Source organism: Coturnix japonica, chromosome 4 (genome assembly GCF_001577835.2).
Source record: "Coturnix japonica isolate 7356 chromosome 4, Coturnix japonica 2.1, whole genome shotgun sequence".
Lineage (NCBI taxonomy): Eukaryota > Metazoa > Chordata > Aves > Galliformes > Phasianidae > Coturnix > Coturnix japonica.
In genome coordinates, this window is record NC_029519.1 from 40309295 (window position 1) to 40332441 (window position 23147).

A 23147-nucleotide genomic window follows, 5' to 3' on the forward strand; every position below is an offset into this window, starting at 1 on the left:
CCTTTCCCCCTCCACAATGTCCATTCCATATCCCCCCAAAAGCTGCACTGCCCCACTCCCCCTAAATCCCTCAGCGCAGCACTTCGCAATGGGAACCTCCTGTCAAAGAGCTGTCCCATAAACTTCCCGAACGGCATCCCCCCCTTCCCCCCCTTCCCCCCCGCACCATCACACCCCCTGCACCTCATTACACTTTAACCACCACCTGTACTTCACTGCATCCCAATGAGGGCAGCTCCGCCCAGACAGGGGGCACTCCTAACACTTGGGGGACGGGGAGTGGTCTAGGGCATGATCTGGAGGGAATATAAGGGAATTTGAAGGAGGGTGTAAGGGCTTTGAGGGGCCGTGTTGGGGGGTGGGGGGGGGAGGCGTTTATTGCTTTGGGCTCTATTGGAGCCCTCTCACGGGCGCGCACTGCCACCTAGTGGGGCTGCGGCGTTTCAGCCTCGGGCATCCCCTGGAGCTCAGGTGGAGCCGCCCCCGGAGGGGTCACAGAGGGAGACACAGCTTTGCTGAGAAGCTCTAGTGCTTTTCGCTTTGTGTGTTTTGTTTTGTTCCTGTTCCCACCCCCCTCTTCCCCCCTCCCCCCCACCTCCATTTCTTCTGGTTTCTCTTTTTTGGGGCCGAAATCACAGAGACTCACTTGCGGAGGGGGAAATCCCTGCGGAGCTTCCATCAATCACTGCGATACTCTGACAGCTGCTGGGAAACACGTGTAGTGTGCAACGGGGGCTCCTTTGCGCTTTTAGGACTTCTGGAACGTTCATTTCCTTATGTAAGCACTGCTCTGGGTTCTGCTCGGGTCTTTGTCCTTGTCTGTGACCATTGGGGTCGCTGTGCCTCATTGAAGTCCTGGTGGTGGCATAGCTGTGGGATGCACAAATGGTGCCACTCCTCAGTGCCCCCAGTGCATTAAGACCACCAGGGATGGGGTTTGTGAGTACTGGATGCCCAAGAGTGGGATAGAGATGGGGCCCCTAGGGATAGGAGAAGAAAAGATGGTGCCCACAGGTAAGGAGCCCTTAGGGATGGGACGCACAGGGACTGGGTCCACAGGGATCTTTTTGTCTACTGGTAGTTTGCTCTGTAACCAAGCCCTGAATAATTCAGGCAGCAGCAACACTTCAGCTGCAGCCTTCAGAGGCCGCTGCTGTTTGTGTGTAAGGGCTGCAACTGCCACAGGCAATTAAATTGGATTATTGCAGGAAGTGGGCTATTAGGGTTTGTTATTTATTTAGAATCAAGCCGCCTTCGTCTATCATTTTTTTTTCCCCCTCTCCCTGCTGTATGGACGTCATAAGGGTAAATCATTCTCCAGGCCATGAAAGCCCTGTGAGGATGCACCGATTTCCCCCCAGCCCCCCATCCCGCTGTGGTTAAGAGGAAGGAATGGGTATCACTGGGCTGAGTGCTGCAACAGCAAAAAAGGAAGAGTCTTCTGAGCACTCCAACCCTCCTGCAGGTATGGCCTCTAAATATAGGGGCAGCTCTACTTCTATACATATGGAGATGGATGCAACATGCATGTCTGTGTATCTGCCTGCTTATATATTTATAAGTGTGTGTATATATATTTATGATTCTATTTTTAGACACGAGTGTATTTATAGATACGGATGCAGGACCATGCGTGCCACCCTCAAGCATGTGTTGTTTCTCCCCCCCCCCATAACCTTCCTCTTCCTCACAGCTGAAGGTCACCTACAGTGCTTCCTGTAAACCTGACCCCCGGGACCCCCCTCCCCCCAGATGGCCCTGCAGTGGGGTTTTCTAGTGCTGGTGGGCACACGGAGGAGTATGGGTTGAGTGGAGGGGAGGGCTTCCATGGAAGCTTTGGGGGTGCAGAGGAAGGATAGGGGGTGGGGGAATGGGGGGTGTGCTTGGGGAGACCGTCCCCATGGGGTGTAGAGCTGCGATGAGGCAGGAGTAGAGGTAAGATGTGAGATGGCAGTGGGGGCCATTGGGGATGCGGGATGCTGCCGCTCCCCCCGGCTCTGCGCTCAGACCCGGGGCCCCACACGGGAGGGGTCGGCCTCGGCCCCGGCCCCTTCCCCGCAGCTGCCGGCTGTCATCTCCCGGCGGGGCTGCAACCCAATCCCTGCCGGCCCTGGGGGGGCCCCGCCGTAACCCGAGGCAGCGCCGCGCCCCGTACCGCCGGGAGCTGCTCGGCCCCGCACAGGTGCGGCCCCCCCCAGGCTGCCAGCGCCGGGGGCGGCCCCCTCCCGCCGGTGTCGGGCGGCGGAGCGGGATGCCGAGCCCTCCTCCCGCCCTTCCTCCTCCTCCTCCTTCTCCTCCTCCCGCCGGCGGCATGCGCCCGGCCTTCCTCTTCTTCCTCCTCCTCCTCCTCGCCCTGCCCGCTCGCGGCCGGAGGGAGCGGCTGCCCGGCGGGGGGCACTCCGCGTCTTCCTCCTCTTCGTCCTCCTCTCCCTCCTCCCTGACGGCGGCGGGCCAGGGCCGGCGGCGGGGCCGGCTGTACTGCCGGGTGGGCATCGGCTTCCACCTGCAGCTGCACCCCGACGGCCGCGTGGACGGCGCGCACGCCGCCAGCCCGCTCAGTGAGTGCCGGGGCCGGGGCCCCTTCCTGCCCGCGTTTTGGAGGTCGGGGCTGTGGCAGCCGCGCCTTGCTGGCCGCATGGAAGCAGAAAGGTTTCTCCGGGTGGGAGCTCGCTCTGTCCCAAACCATCCTCTGAAACCGCGGCTCCCGGGGCTGGGGCGGGGGGCAAACCTGCGTGGCTTGAGAACAGGTGAGAAATTCGGGGGAAAATGGGGCTTCCCGAACCTGCGATCTGTCGGCACTGGCACAAGCCGCGCAAAAGAGCATCCTCGGCCCCCAAGTTGTCCCCCTCGGGCTCGGGGAACCGGCTGGAAATAAGGAGAAGAATAAGCCAAACCCCACAGCCGCAGCGTCATGCCGCTCGCTGGGGGACGGAGGAGCAGCAGAGCTGCGCAGAGGCGGTTGCTGAGGAGCGGGGCCTTTTGGTGGAGAAACGCAGCCGTGAGATTTCTGTTTTATTTTTGTCACGCTGATGCAAAAAGAAATGTGATTTATTCCGAGCTTCCTGTCTTCATAGGCGTTCTGGAAATCTTTGCCGTCTCTCAGGGGATCGTAGGAATCCGAGGAGTTTTCAGCAACAAATTTCTAGCTATGTCAAAGAAAGGAAAACTCCACGCAAGTGTGAGTATTCCCAGTGCATACAGCACCATACTGGTGCTGCAACAGCTTTGTGTGCACACACTGGTACTCAGGACATGCGGGTGCCTGCCCTGCGTTGGTGATGCTTCTACGTGCGTGTTAGTGATGTGCTGGGGCTGCGTAAGCCCACAGGGTGCCATTGAGTGAGGTTCGTGCACTTTCCATGCTGCTCTGGGCTGAGTTCTATGGAGGCATTGCTCCTGGGGATGCCCAGAGCATGAGTGCTTTCAAGCAGGATGGGGCTGGGACAGTGATGATAGCTTGTGTAGGGAGGATATATGGAAAATGGGCAGAGCAGGAGTAGGCAAAACAATGGACTTTAAGTATCTGAAGGGGAGCTATAAGAAGGAAGGGGATAGACTCTTTAGCAGGGTCTGTTGTGATAGGACAGGGGGAAATGGTTTGGGATTTGGTGCTTTCTTCATTGTCAGTCACTGAAATACAAGAAAAGAATGATTCTATCATTAAGTGTCCAAAGGGGGGCTATAAGAGAGAAGAGGACAGACTGTTCAGTAGGTTCTGTTGTGACAGGACAAGGGGAAAGTGTTTCAAACTAGAAGAGGGGAAAATTAGATTGGATATAAAGAAGTTTTCTAAACTAAGACTAATGAAGCTCTGGAGTAGGTTGTACTGAGAGGAGTTTGGTGCTCCATCCCTGAAGACATTCAGAGTCAGACTGGAGGGGCTCTGAGCACCTGATGTAGCTGTTGGGGTCCCTGATCATTGCAGGGGAGTTGGACTGGATACTCTTTAAGGATCCCTTCCAATTCAAATCATTGTATTGTTCTATGCAAATGCAGCAAGGAACTCGGCCTCAGTCATGACAAATCCATGTTGCAGGAGTAACCTTGGAAGGAGACATGGTGCCTTCCTCTGATGAAAGCCATCAATTTGTAGAAACTTGACCCAAACGCCTGAGGATGGCTGGGTTGATAATGCCGATAACGCAAAGCCTGCATCTGTTGTTCCTCCCGGCCTTGGCGGGATAAAGTTATTTCATGGCCCAATGCACAAAGCAAGCTCTGTGCCCGTCACTCACGGCCATGCTTTGATGAGGAGCTGCTGCGGTGCCACGGTGCTGCGCTGTGGTACAGCCATGCCCGCAGGCCTGGAGCTGCTCTGAGAGTAGCTGTAGCTCTGTGGTTCTATAGCTTTTCAGGAGCCTCAGTCAGCCCTAAACCCAGCAGTCAGGGTGCCATGGGTCAGTGAGGTAAGCATAGGGGTTGCACCTGGAGATGCAGCACTTCGGGTGCATAAAAAAAGCAGGAAAGCACAGATGAATCAGTGGGATGGATTGTCTTCCAGGCAGAAACTGAAAGATTTGATTCCAGCTGTTATACAGGGGAAAATGTGATGGGAAAGTATATTCCACCATGATCCCAGTTCTGGGGAAGGGTTTTTCTGTGGAGTCCCGGTTTGCTCAGGGAGGTATTAGGAATGATGGAGTTCAGAATGTTCCCCATGCATCCCTCACCAGTTTCAGAGCAACAGTTTGGGAGAGCCAGCACTGTGCTATGGGTGGGGTGGGAGGGAAGGCGGGGGGGGGGTTGGTGAGTGGGGACAGCCCCCCAGTTAACTTCTGTCTCTGCCTGCAGGCACGCTTCACTGCTGAGTGCCAGTTCCGTGAGCGCTTCCAGGAGAATAGCTACAACACTTATGCCTCAGCTGTGCACCGTGGGCAGCGCTCTGGCCGCCAGTGGTACGTGGCTCTCAACAAGCGGGGCAAGGCCAAGAGGGGCTGCAGCCCTCGTGCCCGCCCCCAGCACGTCTCCACACATTTCCTGCCCCGCTTCCGACAGCCCCCTCCATCCCAGCTGGCTTTCACTGTTGCTCGCCCTGAGAAGAAGCCACCCCCACCCCCACCGCCACCCAAGAAGATGACCACGTCAAGGCACAGCCCCGGACCAGGCCGCTACCGGCTAAAGTTCCGCTTTGGATAGTGGCTCCTCAGGACACTGCAGGGCTGCTGGGTAGGGTGACGCTGGAATGGACGTGGGAAGGACGTCTGTTGGCAGAGATGGGACCCACAGTTCAGCTACTGATGGTATTTTGCTGTGGAACCTCTCCACAGGACCGTGACACCTTCTCCCTCCTGCCAGGGGCTGGCTGAGCATTGAGTTGTCAAAATGCCATCGTGACAGTCCTCTTCTCTGGGCCAAACAACCACGGGACCTCAGCGCTCCTCACATGTCTTCCACATGTATATGTATATATGAGCAACAAGATGTAGGACACACTAGAAGTTCACCAAAAATCTGGACTGTCTGAGGTCATACAGCTTCTTCCAAGGTTTCCCAGATGAGTCCCATTGAACCATCTCTCATTGCATCCTGAGTTCGCTGTGCTAACAGAACTCTGGGCTGCTGCTGGGTGGACATCTTATGAACTCAATCAGAGAGATGTGATATCTTCTGTTAATTCTCAACATTTACAGATACTGAATTCAGATTGCAGCCTTCCACAATGGAGATGAGACCTGCAGGGCAAATGCAGCCCAGCACAGCTATGACATCCATGAAGGACTCTGTGCTGTCACTGGCTTTAACTTTACAGCCACATTATTTTGAGTGGGAAAGCTACTATCAGAACTAATAGGAGCAAAATAATGTCTAAAGAATGAAAAAAAACCCCATGCCACTGCCTCGATGAACATGCAAAGTGGCATTGAAGTGTTTATTTCTACCTAGGAGAGGCACTGCTGCTCCATGTAGGATGTGACTTTTCACAGCAAGTCCCATGTGAACATGGAGCTGTGCAGAGCTTCATGTTGTGTTGAACACTGACATCAACTTTAATGCTTCCAGAAGTCTTCGTAATCCCTCAGAGTGCTGGGTGAGAGAAAAACAGCACAGCCAGAAGAGAGATGCAATGTTTGGATTGCTTCTGTTTTGGTGTGTTCTTGGTCTGCTCCTGGCACATGCCTGTCGCTCAGACTCATGACCAACCTGTGGCAGAGTGTGCTGTAAAAGCTAAGCTTGTCTCCCGGCATAGGATGTGCACAAGTCGTGTGTGCCCTGAAAAGCCAGGCTTACTGATGTTAAGTGACTGTTTCAATTACTGGCATTAAGGTAGCACAATTCACAAGATTCTACTGGGTGACACCATTTGGACCAATTTCACATGTGCACTGTGCTCTCAGTTTTTTTTCACTGCCCTTTGATAGCTGTTAGGAAAGCATTACAAATAAATGGGGAATGGATCACAAGAAGGAGTTCTGGGTGATGGAAACACAGCCATTGGTTTTGGAGGCATGTCCAGGGAGAAAATAGACTTGTGTGCTGCAAAACCGATGACATAACTTACTTAAGGGGAAATAATCAGTAAACTTTTTTGAGTAAAGTGTTAAGTTAATATGAGGATCAAACAAAGTAACACTGACAACATAACAGTAACTTAAAGTGTAGAACCATAGATTCATTTGAGTTGGGAAGGGATCCTTAAAGGCCACCTAGTCTTACTCCCCTGCAATGAACAGGGAGCCTACAGTGGCATCAGGTGCTCAGAGCCCATCTAGCCTGACATTGAGTGTCTCCAGGGATGGGGCTTCCATCACCTCTCTGGGCAACTTGTGCCAGTGCCTCACCACCCTCCTTGTAAGTGACAACATGGGGCTCCTTTGCTCAGTCCAGACAGTTTTCACCAGGCTTTAAGGGGTTTTCTTGGGCACCCAGAGTGAGGTACCACTGGTGATCAGATAGTAATTTGAGAGGCTTTTATTTGTTGTTGTTTTTAAGCATGCAAAACAAAAAGCCAACCAACCAAACAAAAAGAGCCATCCAGACTTCCTCCACAAGGATTATTTTAAATTTTAATGGAAGTGGATGGAAACAGACCTGTGGAGAAAGCTCCTGTTCTCATTCTGCACAGAAATGCTCCCCTTCTGGCTGAGGAGCTCATGGGGCAATGCCCTCTGGCTGACTGGAGTGTGCTGTGTCTGCAGTTCCCAAAGGAGCAGTAACTTTGCTGTGAAGATTCCCAGAGGAAAACTATTCTACTCTTCTGACAGCTGCAGAAGAGATGTGTTGGCTGAACCAGAGTGGGGAAGAGGATCGAGCTGTGCCCAGTGCTAATGGAGCATGGGTTTGGGGCTGCTGCAGCATCAGCTGCTGCTGTATCTGGTGCTGCTCACTGCTCTCTACATGCTGCTTTGCCCGGTGAATGGCTGAAACCTCTTTACATCTGCAAAGGCTGCAGAAAGCAAAGGGAAGAGAAGGAAAAAAAGCCCAGGATGGTGCACATTGTGCCCTGGCACCGTGTGTGGACTTGCTGAGAAAGAGCAGGGCTCTGGGTGCCGCTGCTGGGGCTGCAGATAACACCAATGTGGAAATTTGGCAATGCCAGAAGGTAATGTTTTTGTTGCTCAAAGGTCACCTAATTTGAGTACAGGCTGCAAGGTGTACAACAGCATTGTGACAGTCCTTGTTTTCAAGGGATGGGATGTGGATGTGAGGTGTTCTTCTCTCGGAACCTCAGTCCTCTTTTCCTTCAGACACCCCATTTACCTCACTTGAGCTGAATCACTCATAGAGATAACAGTCCACATTTGAGATGTTAATAGGGTTTGCTATGTTACGTTTTCTCCACGTAGGTTAGAAATCAGTAACTTCATATTCTTTCAAGCCAATATTATCCTTTGCTGTGGTCTGTTATGCTCTATTTCATTTTCTGTATGGTCAAGAACCGTTTTTCTGCAGTGCTTCAGTATGATTCTTAAAGTTTCCTTCTCCCATTTGATATATCTTTCTTTTTTTTCCTCAGTCCAATCCTAGTGTCCTTGAACGTGATCTGCCTGATGGTTATCATACCTCCAGCATGGAGAAAGCTGAGCAGCACATGTGGTGCCTGCAGGTCTGGAAGATGAGGCCCCTCCAGGACAGCTCTTTCTCAGCCCATTCAGAAGAGTATTTATGGATTTTCTTTGGGATCAATTGCACTCTCAGCAAGTTTGCAGGTGAACCCAAGCTGTGTGGTGCAGTTGAGATGCCTGAGGGAGAGGATACCATCCAGAGAGATATGGACAGGCTCAAACAGTGAGCCCAGGTGAACCTCATGATGTTCAGTAAAACTAAGTACAAGGTCCTGCACCTGGGTTGTGGCAACCCTCACTATCAGTACAAGCTGGAGGATGTAAGGATAGAGCACAGCCCTGCCAAAAATGACTTGGGGGTACTGGTGGATGGCAAGCTGTTCATGAGCCAGAAATGTGCCCTTACAATCCAGAAAGCCAACTGTATCTTGGGCTGCACCAAAAGAAGTGTGGTCAGCAGAGACAGAGAGATGATCCTGCCCCTCTGCTCTGTGGTGGTGAGACCTCACCTGGAGTACTGTGTCTGGATGTGGTGTCCTCAGTACAGGAGGGATGTAAACCTGTTAGAGCATGTCCAGAGGAGGGCCACAAAAATGATCAGAAGGACAGAATACCTCTCCTATGAGGATGTGCTGAGGGAGCTGGGGCTGTTCAGCCTGGAGAATGCTCAGGGGAGACCTGAGAGCAGCCTTTCAATATCTAAATGAGGATGATAAGAAAGAAGAGGACAGACTCTTTAGCAGGGTCTGTTATGTTAAGACACAGGGAAATGGTTTCAAACTGAAAGAGGAGATATGTAGATTGGATGTAAAGAAGAAATTTTTTACAATATGGGTGATGAGGCACTGGAACAGTCTGCCCAGAGAGATGCTGGTTGCCCCATTACTGGAGACATTCAAAGTCAGGTTGCAGGAGCTCTGAGCACTTGATGTAGCTGCAGGCATCCCTGTACGTTGCAGAGGAGTTGAACTGGAGGACCTTTAAGGGTCTCTTCTGACTCAAACAACTCCACGATCTTCACAGTGAAGAGCACAGTGACTGATGCTTTTGGGGTCTGCAGGTTAAATGCACTATTGCTACTTGGAGTGTATTTGCTTATGGGGAAATCTGTTTATTTTCTCTTGAGCCCACTTAAACTTTATTTTTTTCTAAGATATTTCAAGCTAGCAAAATAAATCATTGAGAGAATAGCCACATAGATTGGGACTTTAGGTCCTTTTGTCAATGACGTCATAGATGACCACATGAACATACAGATCGGATTTAATAGGTGTCCATGTGGTGTCCTCTCCTGGCCTGCCCTGAAGAAGATCATTAGGGATGCCCAGTCAGGAGGGACAGGGCATATGTAGTATTTGCATCTGTTTGCTTGTTCCCATGGAATGCAATATTTGATAAGGCAATGGTGGCAGATCCCAGTGCCCTTTGCCTCTTGTGTATGATGTAGAAAATCCTTTTCTACTTTTCACGGTGTGCTTCCCATGAAGCAAAAAGCACTTCATCAGCCTCCTTCTGTCCTGTGGGAGGGGTTGCTGGTTGTTCTCTTCACTCCAAATACCGATCAGAAACGTGTAAGAGGAAAAAGGCAGTTGTGTTGCTTAGGAGTTGGACTTGATAATCCTCATGGGTCCCCTCCAATAGTGGATATTCTGCAGTTCTGAGATGGTAAATGTGCTTTGAGATACTAAAATATTGCCGCCCAAGAACAAAGTGATATGCTTCAATAGGTGGATCATCCTTTTGAAGCTAAAAACATGTTTTCTAAGGCCTCAGACTCCTGGGCTTAGCATTCACAAGACAGGGAACAGGATGGAAGAGGGGTGGTGCATGAGAAAGGAAAATCCCTTTCTTTTCTGGGCTCTGAAGACTGAGATCATTGAGTCACACAGTGTGCAGTTCCTGTCCTAATGGCAGCAGTATGTGAGCAAGCTGTGGGTCTGTGCTGGCATTTCCCTGAGGTCAGCCAAGTAGGCTGCAGTGGGACCATCCTAAGGTATAGCAGCTGGGACAAATCACACCTCAGTTGATGAGAACTGGCACTTGTGAAGAATCTGAATCTCAGAGTGATGATCTCACTAGATGTAATTACACAGTGTCCGTAAGAATGTGGGCCGTTTTAGTTCCTTTCCCAGAAACTTCGAGGAGACAGTGGATGCAGTCTCTAAAACTCCCTGACCAAGGAAGCTCATGCAGTGCATGTGTTGATTTTTGCTATCCTTGTTATGATGTGGTTCGTTACAGCTTGGGATTTCCAAGAAATCTCAAATTACATTGAGAATTCACGGCTAAGTAACACAACCTTATCATGTGCTGCACCTCTGCTTCTGGTGCCTTTACTCGCTGTGACCACCAGGGGCCTCCCTCCACCTAAGTTTTGCAGCACTGGAGCTCTACAAACGGTGCAGCTGAATGAACGGCGCCTGACAAGGTGTGGGGACTAACAACCAGCAGACAACTGAACAAACTGGTGGCTTGAGGGATAACTCGAAGAATCCATACTTATCCTGGGAAGCAAAAAATAAAGCAGGAGGGGGAAGCTCGCTTCATCTCTGCAGACTTCAGTTTTGATTGAACGGGGACATCTGCAGCTATATCAGGTGCTCAGAGTCCCTCCAGCCTGACTCTGAATGTCCCCCAGACAGAGCACCAAACGCCTCAGGGCAACCTGTGCCAGTGCCTTATTACGCTTAGTATAAAAAAATTTCTTATATGCAATCTTATTTTCTCCTCTTTTAGTGTGAAACACTTTCCTCTTGTCCTGTCACAACAGACCCTAATGGGAGTCTGTCCCCCTCTCTCTTATAGCCCCCTTTTGGACACTTAATGATAACATAATTCCCAAAGCAATACATTAAGTGTAACATATTTTAAACAAAATAATTGATTAGGGGCTTCCACATGTGCACCTATGTTCTAAAGGCTTTTCTTCCTTACAAAAAGGCAAAAGATGAATCTGCAGGCCCTCATTCAGTGCTTGGCATTTATAATTGGAGTCTTCTCTCTTGTTCTCACACTAGAGCAATTTTGGACCCAATGGGAGTCTCATGGACTCTTCCTCAACTGCTGACAAGTGTCTTAGATATTAAATGAAAATCTATTTCTTGGAGTTCCTTGTTGAAATTAACCATGGAACTTCCTCCACGGCTTTGCAGAGCCCAGGCCTTGCAGATGCAGTAGAATTACTTCATCTTTTGTCCCCTGCTAAGAATCCCCCAGAGCCATTGCTCAGCTCCAATAGGTATATTTTCCGTGATCTTATGGAAGAGGTATGGTTAATTATGTTTCACTTGGACTTGCCTCTGTTCTCTCAGTGCTTTCTGGGACCAGAAGGTGGACAGATTTCATCACATGATTGACCTTCTTCTTTCTGGCTCATCCAAACTGAGTAAGAACTGGAGAACATTTGATGAAGTCCATGGCAGACATATCTCAGAGCTTTTCTCTTCTGTCCCCATTTAATAAGCCCATAACATGCAGATGACATTTAGACTGACATTAGTGTTGGAATAATTTCTGGGAGCTGATTTTTTTTACGATTGCTTGTGTCAGTACTTCAGAGTTGGATATATAGAGCAGACTGGAAAAGCCTTATGAATATTTCATGGTGGCCCTTCTGGCCCAGGGAACACAGATTTGTTTTTAAGCATCTTTCTACTCACTCATCAATTCTTCCCCTCCTCCTCCACTCCCTCCTTTTGAGTTTTTTTAAATTAGGTCCTTATTGGGAAGGGGATGATGGCCTGTTCCTAACTCTAAACTTAATAGCGGAATGGGGACCAGCTCTTTCTCTTCTTCAGTTTCTTATTACTCATTCCACTATGATAACAGCAACATCTTTTTCTTAACCATTTACTATGAAGCAGCACTTTCACGGACCAATGAAGGAAGAAGACAAATGTCAATGCTTTATTGATGGTCCTTGGTTTTGTTTACTTAGCCCTGGATTGAATGGGACAGGGCAGATCTCATTGAGATTTTGGGTATCCCACCAACACAAGCAGACATTTAAATTAGCTCTGATCATTCTTTCCAGGCTTTCACCAAACTTGTGATGTCTACATATGCAAATGAAAGTAAATAAAAAGCAATTGAAAGTTAATGCACCAAGTGGATGCCTTCAGCACACACCTCTTTGGAATCATTTCCTTTCTTGGGAGTGGGACTAACAGACACTAAAAAGGCTGTGACACATGCTTCTGAAATAGGAAAATAGCTGAACACATACATTTTTGCCAGGTACAGATTAATACCTGGGGGCCATTTAGTTCACGATGCATGAGAGCCATGCCCCCACCAGTTGCACACAGTTTTTGGTAATCCCAAGTGTTCCATCCTTGATGCCCTTAATACAATATTAAATGTTTTGTGAAGAGGCCCAGGTGTGTTTGGGTAGCTTTCTACTCCAGGCAGCGAATTTGTTACACTAACAGTAATGTTTTTTCACCTGGCAGTATGTTGCAATAATCAGCGTTCTTTGTTGAAGAATAAATTGAGCCTTTTTTTTTTTTCCCTATTTCTTTATAAATTGTGAATAGTTTTGGAAAATGTTTTGGAATAAATAAATGAAATGTGTTTAAGTAGGTGCTGGAAAATATTTCCTTTTTGGAGGGGAAGTTTATTATTTTATGAGTAATCTTCAGGCAAAGGAAACCGGAGTCCAGGAAATGGATTTGCCAGTAGATTCCTGCAGTTCATAACCCGCTGCTTCAGATTTCTTTTGGGTAAGACAGATAGTAGAACAAGCACAAACTCTGGTTAAGATGAGCTAAATATGTAGGAAAGAGAAATAATTCACAAAGAGTTTGGTATCTGTTTCCTTTCGCCATAACTTTGCCTAAGGTAGAGGTGCTCAAATGTCTGCATCTTCTTCCAGCTTCATCCCTCTAAGTGCCCCGTGAATGTGTATCTTCAAAGAGATGAAGTTCAGTCTGTACTGAGTGAAAAACAAAGAAAATTTCCCCCTCTGAAGTATACCAAGGGTTGCAGTCTTTTGCAGAACCATAATGTAGAGCTAAAATACTCCTCTGCAACAAAGCTAGAGTTAAAACAGAAGCCCAAGCTGAGGACTGGGCTGAATTTTCTTGCTGACCACCTCCAACACAGCAAATGGCAAGTTGTGAAAAAGGTACCAAATCCTCATAGAATTCACTTGCTAGCTTCTGTAAGACATGTGCTAATACTGTCTACGTGTCCAAGATTCAGCTGTGGTTAAGCCCCTTTTTTAAGCAAACACCATGCTTGGCACTAGCATGTGGATTCTTACCTTTAAGCCAGGAATTGACCTTCAACTGAGTAAACAAAGTGCTAGGATGGAACTATTAAAAACTTAACTGAATTTTGCCTCGTGTTGCTTTCAATTTTCTTGTCACTTTCGTTGTCCTTTTATTTTATTTTTTCCTGTTAATCCAGGTGAGAATTGCATTTCAAATATAATTTCTCTGTGGTGATGAGTTAGATACATGAAAATCCCAAGCAGCTTTCCCAATGAATAGATGAAGTACTGAAAGAAGTGAAGCCTTTGGGATTTAGGATAGAAATCTTAATTCCATGTAACATATATATATATGGATATATTTAGAACTGCCTTGTTATTTCAACTGCATTGTAAGGGAAACTGTTGATCACAGCCTGAACCTCTGATTAACCATCTGAGGCAAGGGATGAGTCATCTGAGGGAGCACAGGTGAAGGTATTTCAGCTGTGCTACTGGAAGGGGTGGAGCTTGACTCCATTTAGGGGCTGACCACCACTAAGGTAGCATCTCTTTTTGGAGAGTACTCTTCTGTGGAGTTTTTGTGGTGAGCTTTGACACCAGTGAGCTCCCATCTTGACTGAAGGTCTCAGAGTTGGTGAGTCTTTTCCTTAGATACTATTTCTAGCTCTACTTGTATTATTCCAACTCTGTATGTGCTTGTTTTAATGAAGGGATCTGCATGCTAAAATTGTACTTTTTTTTAAAGATTATGATTTGCTCTGGTTACTGGAAACTAATGGGCCAGGAATGACATAATCCTGATGTAATTCTAAGTTTGTCAATAGCTGAGTTGAACGTTCTTTGGATTTTTAAGGATGAAATACTGCTCCATAACAGCTCACAGTTCTTTGCTCTGAATTGGCTTTGAAATAACAGTCTGAAACTTGCATGAAAACAGTTAAACAAATAGGGCTATTTGGAAGTGGTTGTAACAGCTCCAACTGCACTGTAATCTGGAGGTCTTACTTCTAAATAAGAATCATTTTCTTGAGGCTCATCATTTCACCTCTGTAGGCTGGGTTTTAACTTTTTCCTCACAGACATCTGTATTTTTTGGCACCAGCTGTACCTTGGATTATTACTGTCTGCTTGCAAAACCTCAGTAAGTCATTCTATAGCATTTTAAGGTGTCCACTCAACCTTAGACTGAACAATTCCCCATCATGTTCAACCTTTTATTTCTGGTCACTCTTTCTGCTTTCCCCAGGCTTAACAGCACACCTCCAGCCAGGACTCTGCTGGCATCCCTTTGTTTAAAATATGGAAAATGAAATATGGAAGAAAATGGTCAACTTTTGCAAAGAATGTCCCAGAAATGGTCTTTTTATTCACTCTGCTACTAGTTTGTTTCCTTACAAAGATTTCAGGGATCAGTTTTGAGAAATCCAAGTAGACCTTGTCCACGAAATCATCTTTGTGTGTGCACAATGACCACTTCAGAGAGCTCCAAGGGGTGCGTATAACAGGATTCCCCTTACAGAAGTTGCACTGACTCTTTTCAAATAGGTTAGGAAGGAAAGAATTTGTGGCCAAGTAAATGAGTACATTCCAGCTCTTCACCAGAGATCTTTGCCTGCTTCTCTGTGCTGTGGCACTTGGCTGTAGTAACTTGCCACTAGTCAACTTCACTGCTGTGTCCACCAGTGCTGATTTAGACACAGTAAGATTTCTAGAAGCACTTTACTTTGTGTGCTTCTCTTTGGCTTAGGTAGATTTTCAAAACTCACTAAAATATGTGTTAGCCTGAAATTTCTTGTGCTTCTCAGCTTGGAGGAGGCTTCTCTGTAGAGACAGTTTCTCCTTTTTTATTCCCAGGGAGAGCAGCCTATTAATAGTTTCCTTTGATCACTCATTATGGAACAGGAGCATCTGTCTTCAGGCTTTTTGCCAAGCATCTTACTAGAGGCAACTTTTCTGATAGCATCATGGGACTCATCTGTTAAATAATCACCTAATGAGATGAAGAGGATTTTTAATACAAATTATATATGTTTACTATTTCCATTTTTAGTTCATATGTTTCAGTGCATAGTAGTGTATGAGTGGAAAATGAGCTTAGATGCCTTTTGGCAATGGAAAAGATGGGTTTGATTCATCTCTTGCTGCTCTTTAAATGCACTGCTAAGAGGGAAAGGAAAGAAATGGTCTGATAAAAAAATATTTAAGCTTTCCAGATGCCTTCAGCAGTAACTGTCCACTGGGTTAGTTAAGTAAGTAACTGTCTTAGTATGCATCAAAATACCTTATAAAACTCAAGGTGTAAGAGAGCCTTTCATCTTGGCAGAAGACAAACTGCATGGTCACTCAGTCCTCTGTCTCCACATAGCCATGTGCTTCTATGTGGATGTGACTGTGCCTCCTTGTTCATATGCTTTGTAGGGAGCTTTCTTTGGCTCAGAAAATGTTGCCCAAGCAGGTTGTTCTAAACTGAACAACTGTTTTATTTTTGCCTTTATCACTGCAGTATTGAAAGGAGAGCTCTTTTGGAGTTATCCACCTATTCTAGGCCTAGGATAAAGATCACATTTACCAGTTACTTGTTAACAGAGGAAGGAAGAAGTGAGATACAAGGACTACTTGGCCTTTGCAATTGAAGAGGATACTGCTTCTAGTACAATTTGGATGTTCTGTATTGAATTCTAGCCTCATACACATCACATTACAGCGTGGGAAGAGTTTGTAAGCTGCTCCAGCTTCCTTTCTTTCCTTTACAAAGAGTGGGAAAAAACATCCTATAATTATGTGATCCATTTAAGAAAAGCACTCCCGCTATCCAGCTGCTTTTCTCCACTTAGTCACTGTAACCAACAGTTACAGCCTGAGCTGTAACACCACTCCCCAGGCTGTTGGTGCTTAATTGCTAACACCCTGTTGCAAACAGCCCAGGAATAAAGAAAATATTTTTAAGCCATCTAATGTGTAACATGGAAAAATGTGATTAGAATTCAGCACATTATCTCTGTTGGTATTTTATTACTGCAGGTGCACAGCAGTGACTGATCAGCACTGTGGGCTACACTGCAATTAATTGGAGCTATGCTATTCATACACCTGTGCTCACAAAAGATTCTGAGTGTAAATAGAGAGTGCCAAGGAAAGAATGAAATAACTGACTCAGTGCTGACATAGCTGTAAATAAATTGCTTTCTTAGGGGAAATATCATAGAAGGGTACAAACACTTCTTAAACCAACCTGACTGTCATCACAGATCTGCAGGTGTTGGAGATGCTTGAAGCATGGTTACAGATAGATCTCAGCATCAGAGAGTGACTTGGCTCTCCCTGAACTCATTTTAGTAAGTGGGTTTAGTGAATGAGTTTAGTGAACTCTGCCCTCAGCACTCAACCTTGAGTGTTCCCTTGAGTGGATAATTAATGGGAACTGAAGTAAATTGCTGTGTTTTGGTTGAATGTGTAACTGTATTGTGGGTGATATTTAAAAAACAAAAACGTTCCATAGTAGTATTGTGATTCCTATAGACTCAAGGTGAGATAATGTATGTATGCCACATTTTAGCAGTAGACTTCAGGCCCTGGGAGTATTCCCACATAGTTAATTAGGTGCTTCAGAGTTAATTAAGTACTTAAATAGAGCTTATGCATGGAAATTAGCAGTACTGCATCAGAGTCAAAAGTTTTGGAGATGAGAGGGTCTGATGTTGATGGGATGTTAGACAGCAGCTAAGCAGTTATCTGTTCTGCATCCATAGCCTACAAGTGTTAGGTATTAGGAGAAGGAGGGAGGGAGTGGTGCTGCTGCAGTGGCACAGGCTGCCCAGGGAGGTGGTGCAGACACCCAGGGGTTGTTCAAGAACCATGGGTATGTGGCACTGAAGGGCATGTTCAGTGGGCACAATGGAGATGTGTTGGGATTAGACTTGGTGATCTTAGTGATCTTTTCTAATTTTCATGATTTTGTGATTCTGTTATCTGCAATTCTTGGAACAGCTTGTTCATCTTTATGGCTCAAATGTGCTGACGTGGTGCAATCACAGCTGGGGGAAAGCATGGCAGATTTGGGAAGGGGATGTGAACAACTTGCTGGAAGGGGCTGCTTGCAGGAACCACTGAGAGACATCGTTGGCTACTGTGTGAAGGATGAAAGCATTCTGAGTGGCCTTGTGGATCTTTGCCCCTTTTTTAGAGCTTCAGACGTTCATTGTGTTTTCTTACTTGATTTTGTGTACTTTTCGTAACACTTTACCTATGTGGTTTTTCTACTTAGAAGGAAATCATGGAAGGTATACCACATTGGAATGATTTTAATAAAACTTGGAGGGTGGTCTAATGTTGTAATTGGGGCATCATAACTGTATGTTGTCACTGTAAAAGCATGAAGACAAGGTGTAGGGTTATTATTTGCAAATAGGTTAAAGGAGATTTGGGTTTGACTGGATCCTTTATTGTTAAAATTAATTAAAATAATTCTGAAAATAGATCTTATAAATTTTTTTTTTCTGATTTTTTTTTTTTTTTTTTTTTTTTTTCCCCCTCTCTGAAACTTTTTCTTCTCTGTCCTGGAAGCTATCTCATTGCTTTAATATCCTGCTCATTACATCATAGAACAGAGAGTTGCTTGTTTAATCTTCCAAAGAAGCCAGAATGAGCAAATCACGTGAATTACAGAATCATTTCAGTGAGTTGTTCCTTGTTTGGTTTGTGTTTATTTGTTTAAAAAAAAAACAACCAAAAACACAAACCAAACAAACCAACAATGAATCCCACAAGGAAAAACACAACCTTTTTATCTATAAGATTTATCACTTTACCATTTTCTTTGAGCTACATCTTTAAATAATGACATAAAGTATCTAAGAAATAACATTGAAAATATTTTACTCTCTTTTATTGAGGTCTTCAGGTCCAGTTTTTTATTGCGGTACTGATACTGTGCCACAGATGAAGTTAATTGCAAGTACAAGCTGACATCTGTCTTTGCATCTGTGTTTTATTCCTAGGCACAACCATACTCTGTTTGGACAGACTTTGCACCTAAAGTCAGGAGGCTGCTTTGAAGCTCCTCTTTATTTTATAGATATAGCGAGTGAGACTCTGAGTTCATGCCAAAATCTTGATGTGTTGTGATTTGATAGCTCTGTGATAGGGAAATAGCAGTAGGTACAAAGTCTTGGAAAGAGTTGTAGAAAGTGGAATGTAGGAGATGAGTAGGAATATGTACTAATGTGAACTGTGATGGGCGTCAGTGCAGGAATAATACCTGTTACTGAAACTTCCATATCTAGTATTAGTAAAGCTCTGCCTTCAGTGGATTTTCTTTTGTTGGCCTTTGTTTTTCTATGATAATGCAAATGTTTTATGATAAAGCAGTAAATGATGCTCTTTCCCAGTTTGGTAGTGTGGTGGATTTTGAAATGCTCATGTATTTGTTTGTCCTATTCATCCACTATGAGCTTTATTTTCGTTTTTGTTTATTTACCAAATGAATTTTCTATTGGTGTCAATGGAAGGAGCCAGTTCTTCATGAGGATTCTTCTCTAGGGTTTGTGAAAATTTTGCTTTTTCTAAATATATATCAAGCTGAATAACTAAAATTGCTATATTTTCCAAAAATCTTTCCGCTGGGGATCTTCAGGACATTTATTTATTTTAATCATGTTGCCAGTTGAATCTCATTTTAAAAGCAAACACTTGTAGTAGATTTCTGCTAAGTTTTTACACACCCTTTTCAGTGTGGTAACTCTAGGGCTTCAGATGAAGTCTATAGATGTGGCTGTGTCCTTGTGCTGCAAATAGCTTGTTCTCAGGTGGATCTGTGGACATGAATGCCTAGGAAAGCCTGGGGGGATACTGAGAAAAGTTAATAGTCCTGATAAAACTATTAATGGATTTGGTTTGGTTTATTTTTGTATGCGGTGTATTTTTTGCGTATGTTTGGTGGCCCTGCTAGGCAGGGGGGTTGGAACTACATGATCCTTGAGGTTCCTTCCAACCCGGGTAATTCTGTGATTTTTCAGGGTATGTCTTCTTAGTGTTCTCCATTGTTTTTCTCCTCTGAGGATGCTGGCTCATTCTGTTTAATAGAAAGAATTTCATTATTTAAAGTTTCTAATTTAAGTAAGCACATGTAAAGAAGAATTGTAAGCAGGGTTGAAAAGAGCTAGCAGATATTATCTTGAAATAGCTTCCTTTACACATGAACGCTGGAAACAGCACTTGGGTACTTGCTTGGTACTTGTAATTTGGTTGAAGGTTGAATGGGAACAGCAATATTCAGCTCTCCCCTCCCCTAACTGGAAAGACAGAAGGAAAGATTTTTATTTTCCTAAAGGAAATCAAATGTTGCCCCTGAACTAAAGCAAAACCTTTGGTCTGTAGGGGATGCTTGTAAGCTGAAGTGCAGGAAGGGCATCGTGTCACAGGTGTATCTCACTTGTATTCTGGGGTTTGCATTGGAAACTTCATCATTTCCATGTAGTTATTAAAGCGTAGGGCAGTACTCTTTTTACATCAAAGGATTATTGAAATAACTAATATGTGATGCCAAGAACTTTGTTATTTGCCTTTAATTAGGAGAAAGCCATGCAAAATGGACTTATTCAGAGTATTATATACCTGGAGTACAAGGATGCTTGGTTGTTTCAAAGAAATAAGGCTATACTGCTTGACAAACTGTGTTCATGAAATGAACAGCAGGTTCTGCATAGTTTCTTTCACCTGTCGTCCTGAAGTTCAGTTGTACTCACCCAAGATGAGCTTTGGTCTTTCATATTTTCAGAATCATGATATAGGCTGAATTCTGACATTGTACCCAGTCATTCTTGATCAACCCTTGAACAATAGGAAGCTGGAGGTTTCACATACATGGGCATTAGTGAGCTGAATATTAAATAGTTTCCAAGTTGGAACTGGTTGCTTTACACTCTAATGCGTGTGGTTTATTAGTCTTTTCTGTCTTCAAATTCTGACCACTCTAAAGTCTTAGCCCCACAGTGAAGACTTGATGAGAAACTGCTCTCATTTACCAAGGTGTGAATCATTGTGCTGAAGCCTTGCTTTGTGAAGAGGAGTTTGTATTGCTTGTGCCAAATAGCAGTGAAGATCTCAGAGTGTAGGGCTCAAAGAGAAACAATGTAATCCACTGGATCGATGCTCTCGTAGAGAGGAGGGAACAATTTCAAGCTGGCATCTCAGTTTGTCTAACCAAAAGCATTACTTTTACTGAAAAAAAAAAGCATCAAAACAAAGGAAAATTGATGATCACTGTAGATTTTTAGCTCTTTGTTTTTGTTCTGGTTTCTTCATGAAACCATAGTTTCACAGGGGGGAAAAAGTGCTTTGTTATTTCAGAGACAAGATAAAAAGAAAAAAAAATCAGAACTACTGTTGCATTTCCCATCGAGTTGATGTCTTTTGGGTCCTCCCATGGGGAAGAGTTGTTCCTTGAAACAAATAAGTGTGTTATCATGGTCCAAAGGTGTTCACTGGCATTTTGCACTTGGAGAGCTGCAAATGTGATAGATTCAGTGAAGCTCTTCTAGCGTGGAGTCAAAGGTTCATCTTGTGGCATTTGAAACAGTGCATCTACTGAGCTGCAGCTGTTTTTCTGTTCCTGTGGAGTCTGTTGACATTATAATGTATGTGTGTTATTCAGACAGAAAATGTTAGACAACTTCCTTTTTGGGGGGCTGTAAGAATGTCAAAGATAGGGTATTAAAAATTATCCAGGGAAGAGTCTTAAATATGAACGGTGGAACAGCTTTACTGTTTGGTATATATTTGAAGGGGTGAATGTGTGAGTGTTTGAAAACCAGAAGTTTAGGCACGCTGGCATTATTGGGGAAGAATGAAAGGGCTGCACTCAAAACACTGGGAGGGGAAACAAAAAGCATACCAGAACCCAGAACCAACAAACATCCCCACTTCTAACCACCAACTGGATGTCTGCCAGTTCTGTATGTGTGGATAGCAGAATTTATTCATTTTACTTGTTCAGATATAGTCAGAAGAAACTGAAAGAGCACAGAATGTGTGTGAAATACTGATAGAATAGTGCTTTTAGGTAACTTTTAATAGGAAACCTTAATTCGGCTTCAGAGAAAAATTCTTGCTTGTGTGATGTGGTTACGTGATGAATGGGAACTCCTCATGGAACATGTCTGGAACATTCACCCAAGGGTGCAAAAAGAATGAAGGGATTCTTTCGCCCTCAGGCACTCACAGTGTGGAAGGCAGCCACCTGGGTGTTTGCAAATTACATTCCTGGATTATCTTCTATCTCAAGAAAGGAAGTGTTTTGTCTGAGCGGTGCATTGCAGCACATCATCCCTGAGTTTTGCTGTGGATGTAATCCCATGGGGTAGCAGCGTTCTGTAATGCTTCTCAGACTGGTTTTATTTGCTTTGTTTGAAGCTCTGGTAACTGATATCATGAGCTGAACAACAGAGAAACACCAAGCAGCTTCTGTTTGTTTGCCACCTTATTTTTTTCTCTGAACCCTGTTTTCACCCACCTCCTCTGTTTGGGGATATTTTTACTGTCTTATGTTGGGAATTAGAATTACAGATCTTACTGACTGAAATAAAATCTGCTCAGTGTCACACAGGTACGCAGGATTCCTTTGGGCTAGAACTAGTCCAGAAGAGTCTTATTGGCACATTGACAGTGTGTAAAGTCAATGAAAATATGCATCAAAAACTCCTAGAGGGCTGAAGTGGTCCTGCTAAGGTGAGGACCAGGAAAAGTCAAGTGATGTAGTGAGGCAGGAAGGCAGGCAAGGGAAGAACAAAGGATGAGTGCAGGCATCAGTGGGTGTAAGGTACAGCCAGTGGGTTATCCTGGGGTTTTGGCAGTGTTTTAGATGCTTGGTTATAGCATGCAGCACAGCTGTGAGAACACTAAGATCAGAAAAGACCTTCAAGATCATATAAAGGTCTTTTCCAATCTTAACGATTCTATGGTTGGTGTGTAGCCCTCACTTTCTGATGTGTGCTTTTTGAAAGAAAGTTGTACAGAGGATATAGTTATGCCATAGCTGCTGACTGTCACCCAAAATCCATGTCAAATGCATGACTGCCTTGGTCATGCCATAGTGTTCAGCTCTTCTGTTTTGCTTCTCAGCTCGAGGGAGCTGTTTAGTAACTTCTCCTGTCTTATCCCTAGGACATACCTTACCCAGTTCCAGTTATTTCACGCTGGGTACATAACTACCTGGTGATGCAAAGGGATGCATTACAGCCACATGACCTCCCCACTTCAGTAAACAAAGCCTTTCCTCCAGAAATTTTACATTACTCGTCCCTGGAGACCAAAGGACAGTTGCAAATTCTTTAAGCTTTTTCAGTTGTATTTATTTGGAGGCAAAGATGAAATATTTGGATTTCAAGAGGTTTGCCCTTGTGCTTTATGGCCAGGTGTCTTGGATTTGACTTCTGGTGGTGGCTAATCTTCAGAGCCGAGAAGATCCCATAGATACTGTATGTAAATCCAGCTGTTGGCATAATCTCTTAATGGCCTCACTTCATCAGAGATTGCACTCTGTCCTTCATAGAAACTTGAAGGCAATGTAAAAATACAGCATTCTCATTCCCACTCTGATATTTTATTCATTTAGCTTCCAAGTGCTCAGTTAACGCCTAAAGGTGAAAAGGGACTTTTAAAAAGTGAAAAATAACACCCCATAAAATGACACTTTTCCTTTTTAACTTTCTCCCAGACTTTTACTAGGAGGAAATAATTAAGTAAAAAGAGAAGAAATTAGAAAGGAGAAATAGGCATTTTGCCACTCTTTCTGCTTAGAAAAAGAGTTGGATTGAACACATACTGAGAAAGCTTTTTCTTTTTGCCTGAAACATTGCACCAGAATTACCAACATGTCATGGTTTTGTAATTTTGTAATTTTGCTATCAGTATTCCACATCATAACATCATGT

At 44.9% G+C, this 23147-nt stretch overlaps 1 protein-coding gene across 3 annotated transcripts; it reads left to right on the forward strand.

The window, feature by feature from the left end:
- The first annotated feature begins 358 nt into the window (after positions 1-358).
- FGF5 (fibroblast growth factor 5) lies at positions 359-6954 on the forward strand. Of its 3 annotated transcripts, none has more exons than XM_032444490.1 (4): positions 359-778; positions 1305-1465; positions 3075-3178; positions 4792-6954. In XM_032444490.1, the coding sequence occupies exons 2-4, from the start codon at positions 1393-1395 to the stop codon at positions 5134-5136; spliced, it is 522 nt and encodes a 173-aa protein (XP_032300381.1). In that variant the 5' UTR covers positions 359-778; positions 1305-1392; the 3' UTR covers positions 5137-6954. The 3 variants fall into 3 exon arrangements, with proteins under 3 accessions (XP_032300381.1, XP_032300382.1, XP_032300383.1); XM_032444491.1 differs by having other exon boundaries at positions 1322-1465; XM_032444492.1 differs by lacking the exons at positions 359-778; positions 1305-1465 and adding an exon at positions 2252-2558.
- The last annotated feature ends 16193 nt before the right edge of the window (positions 6955-23147 follow it).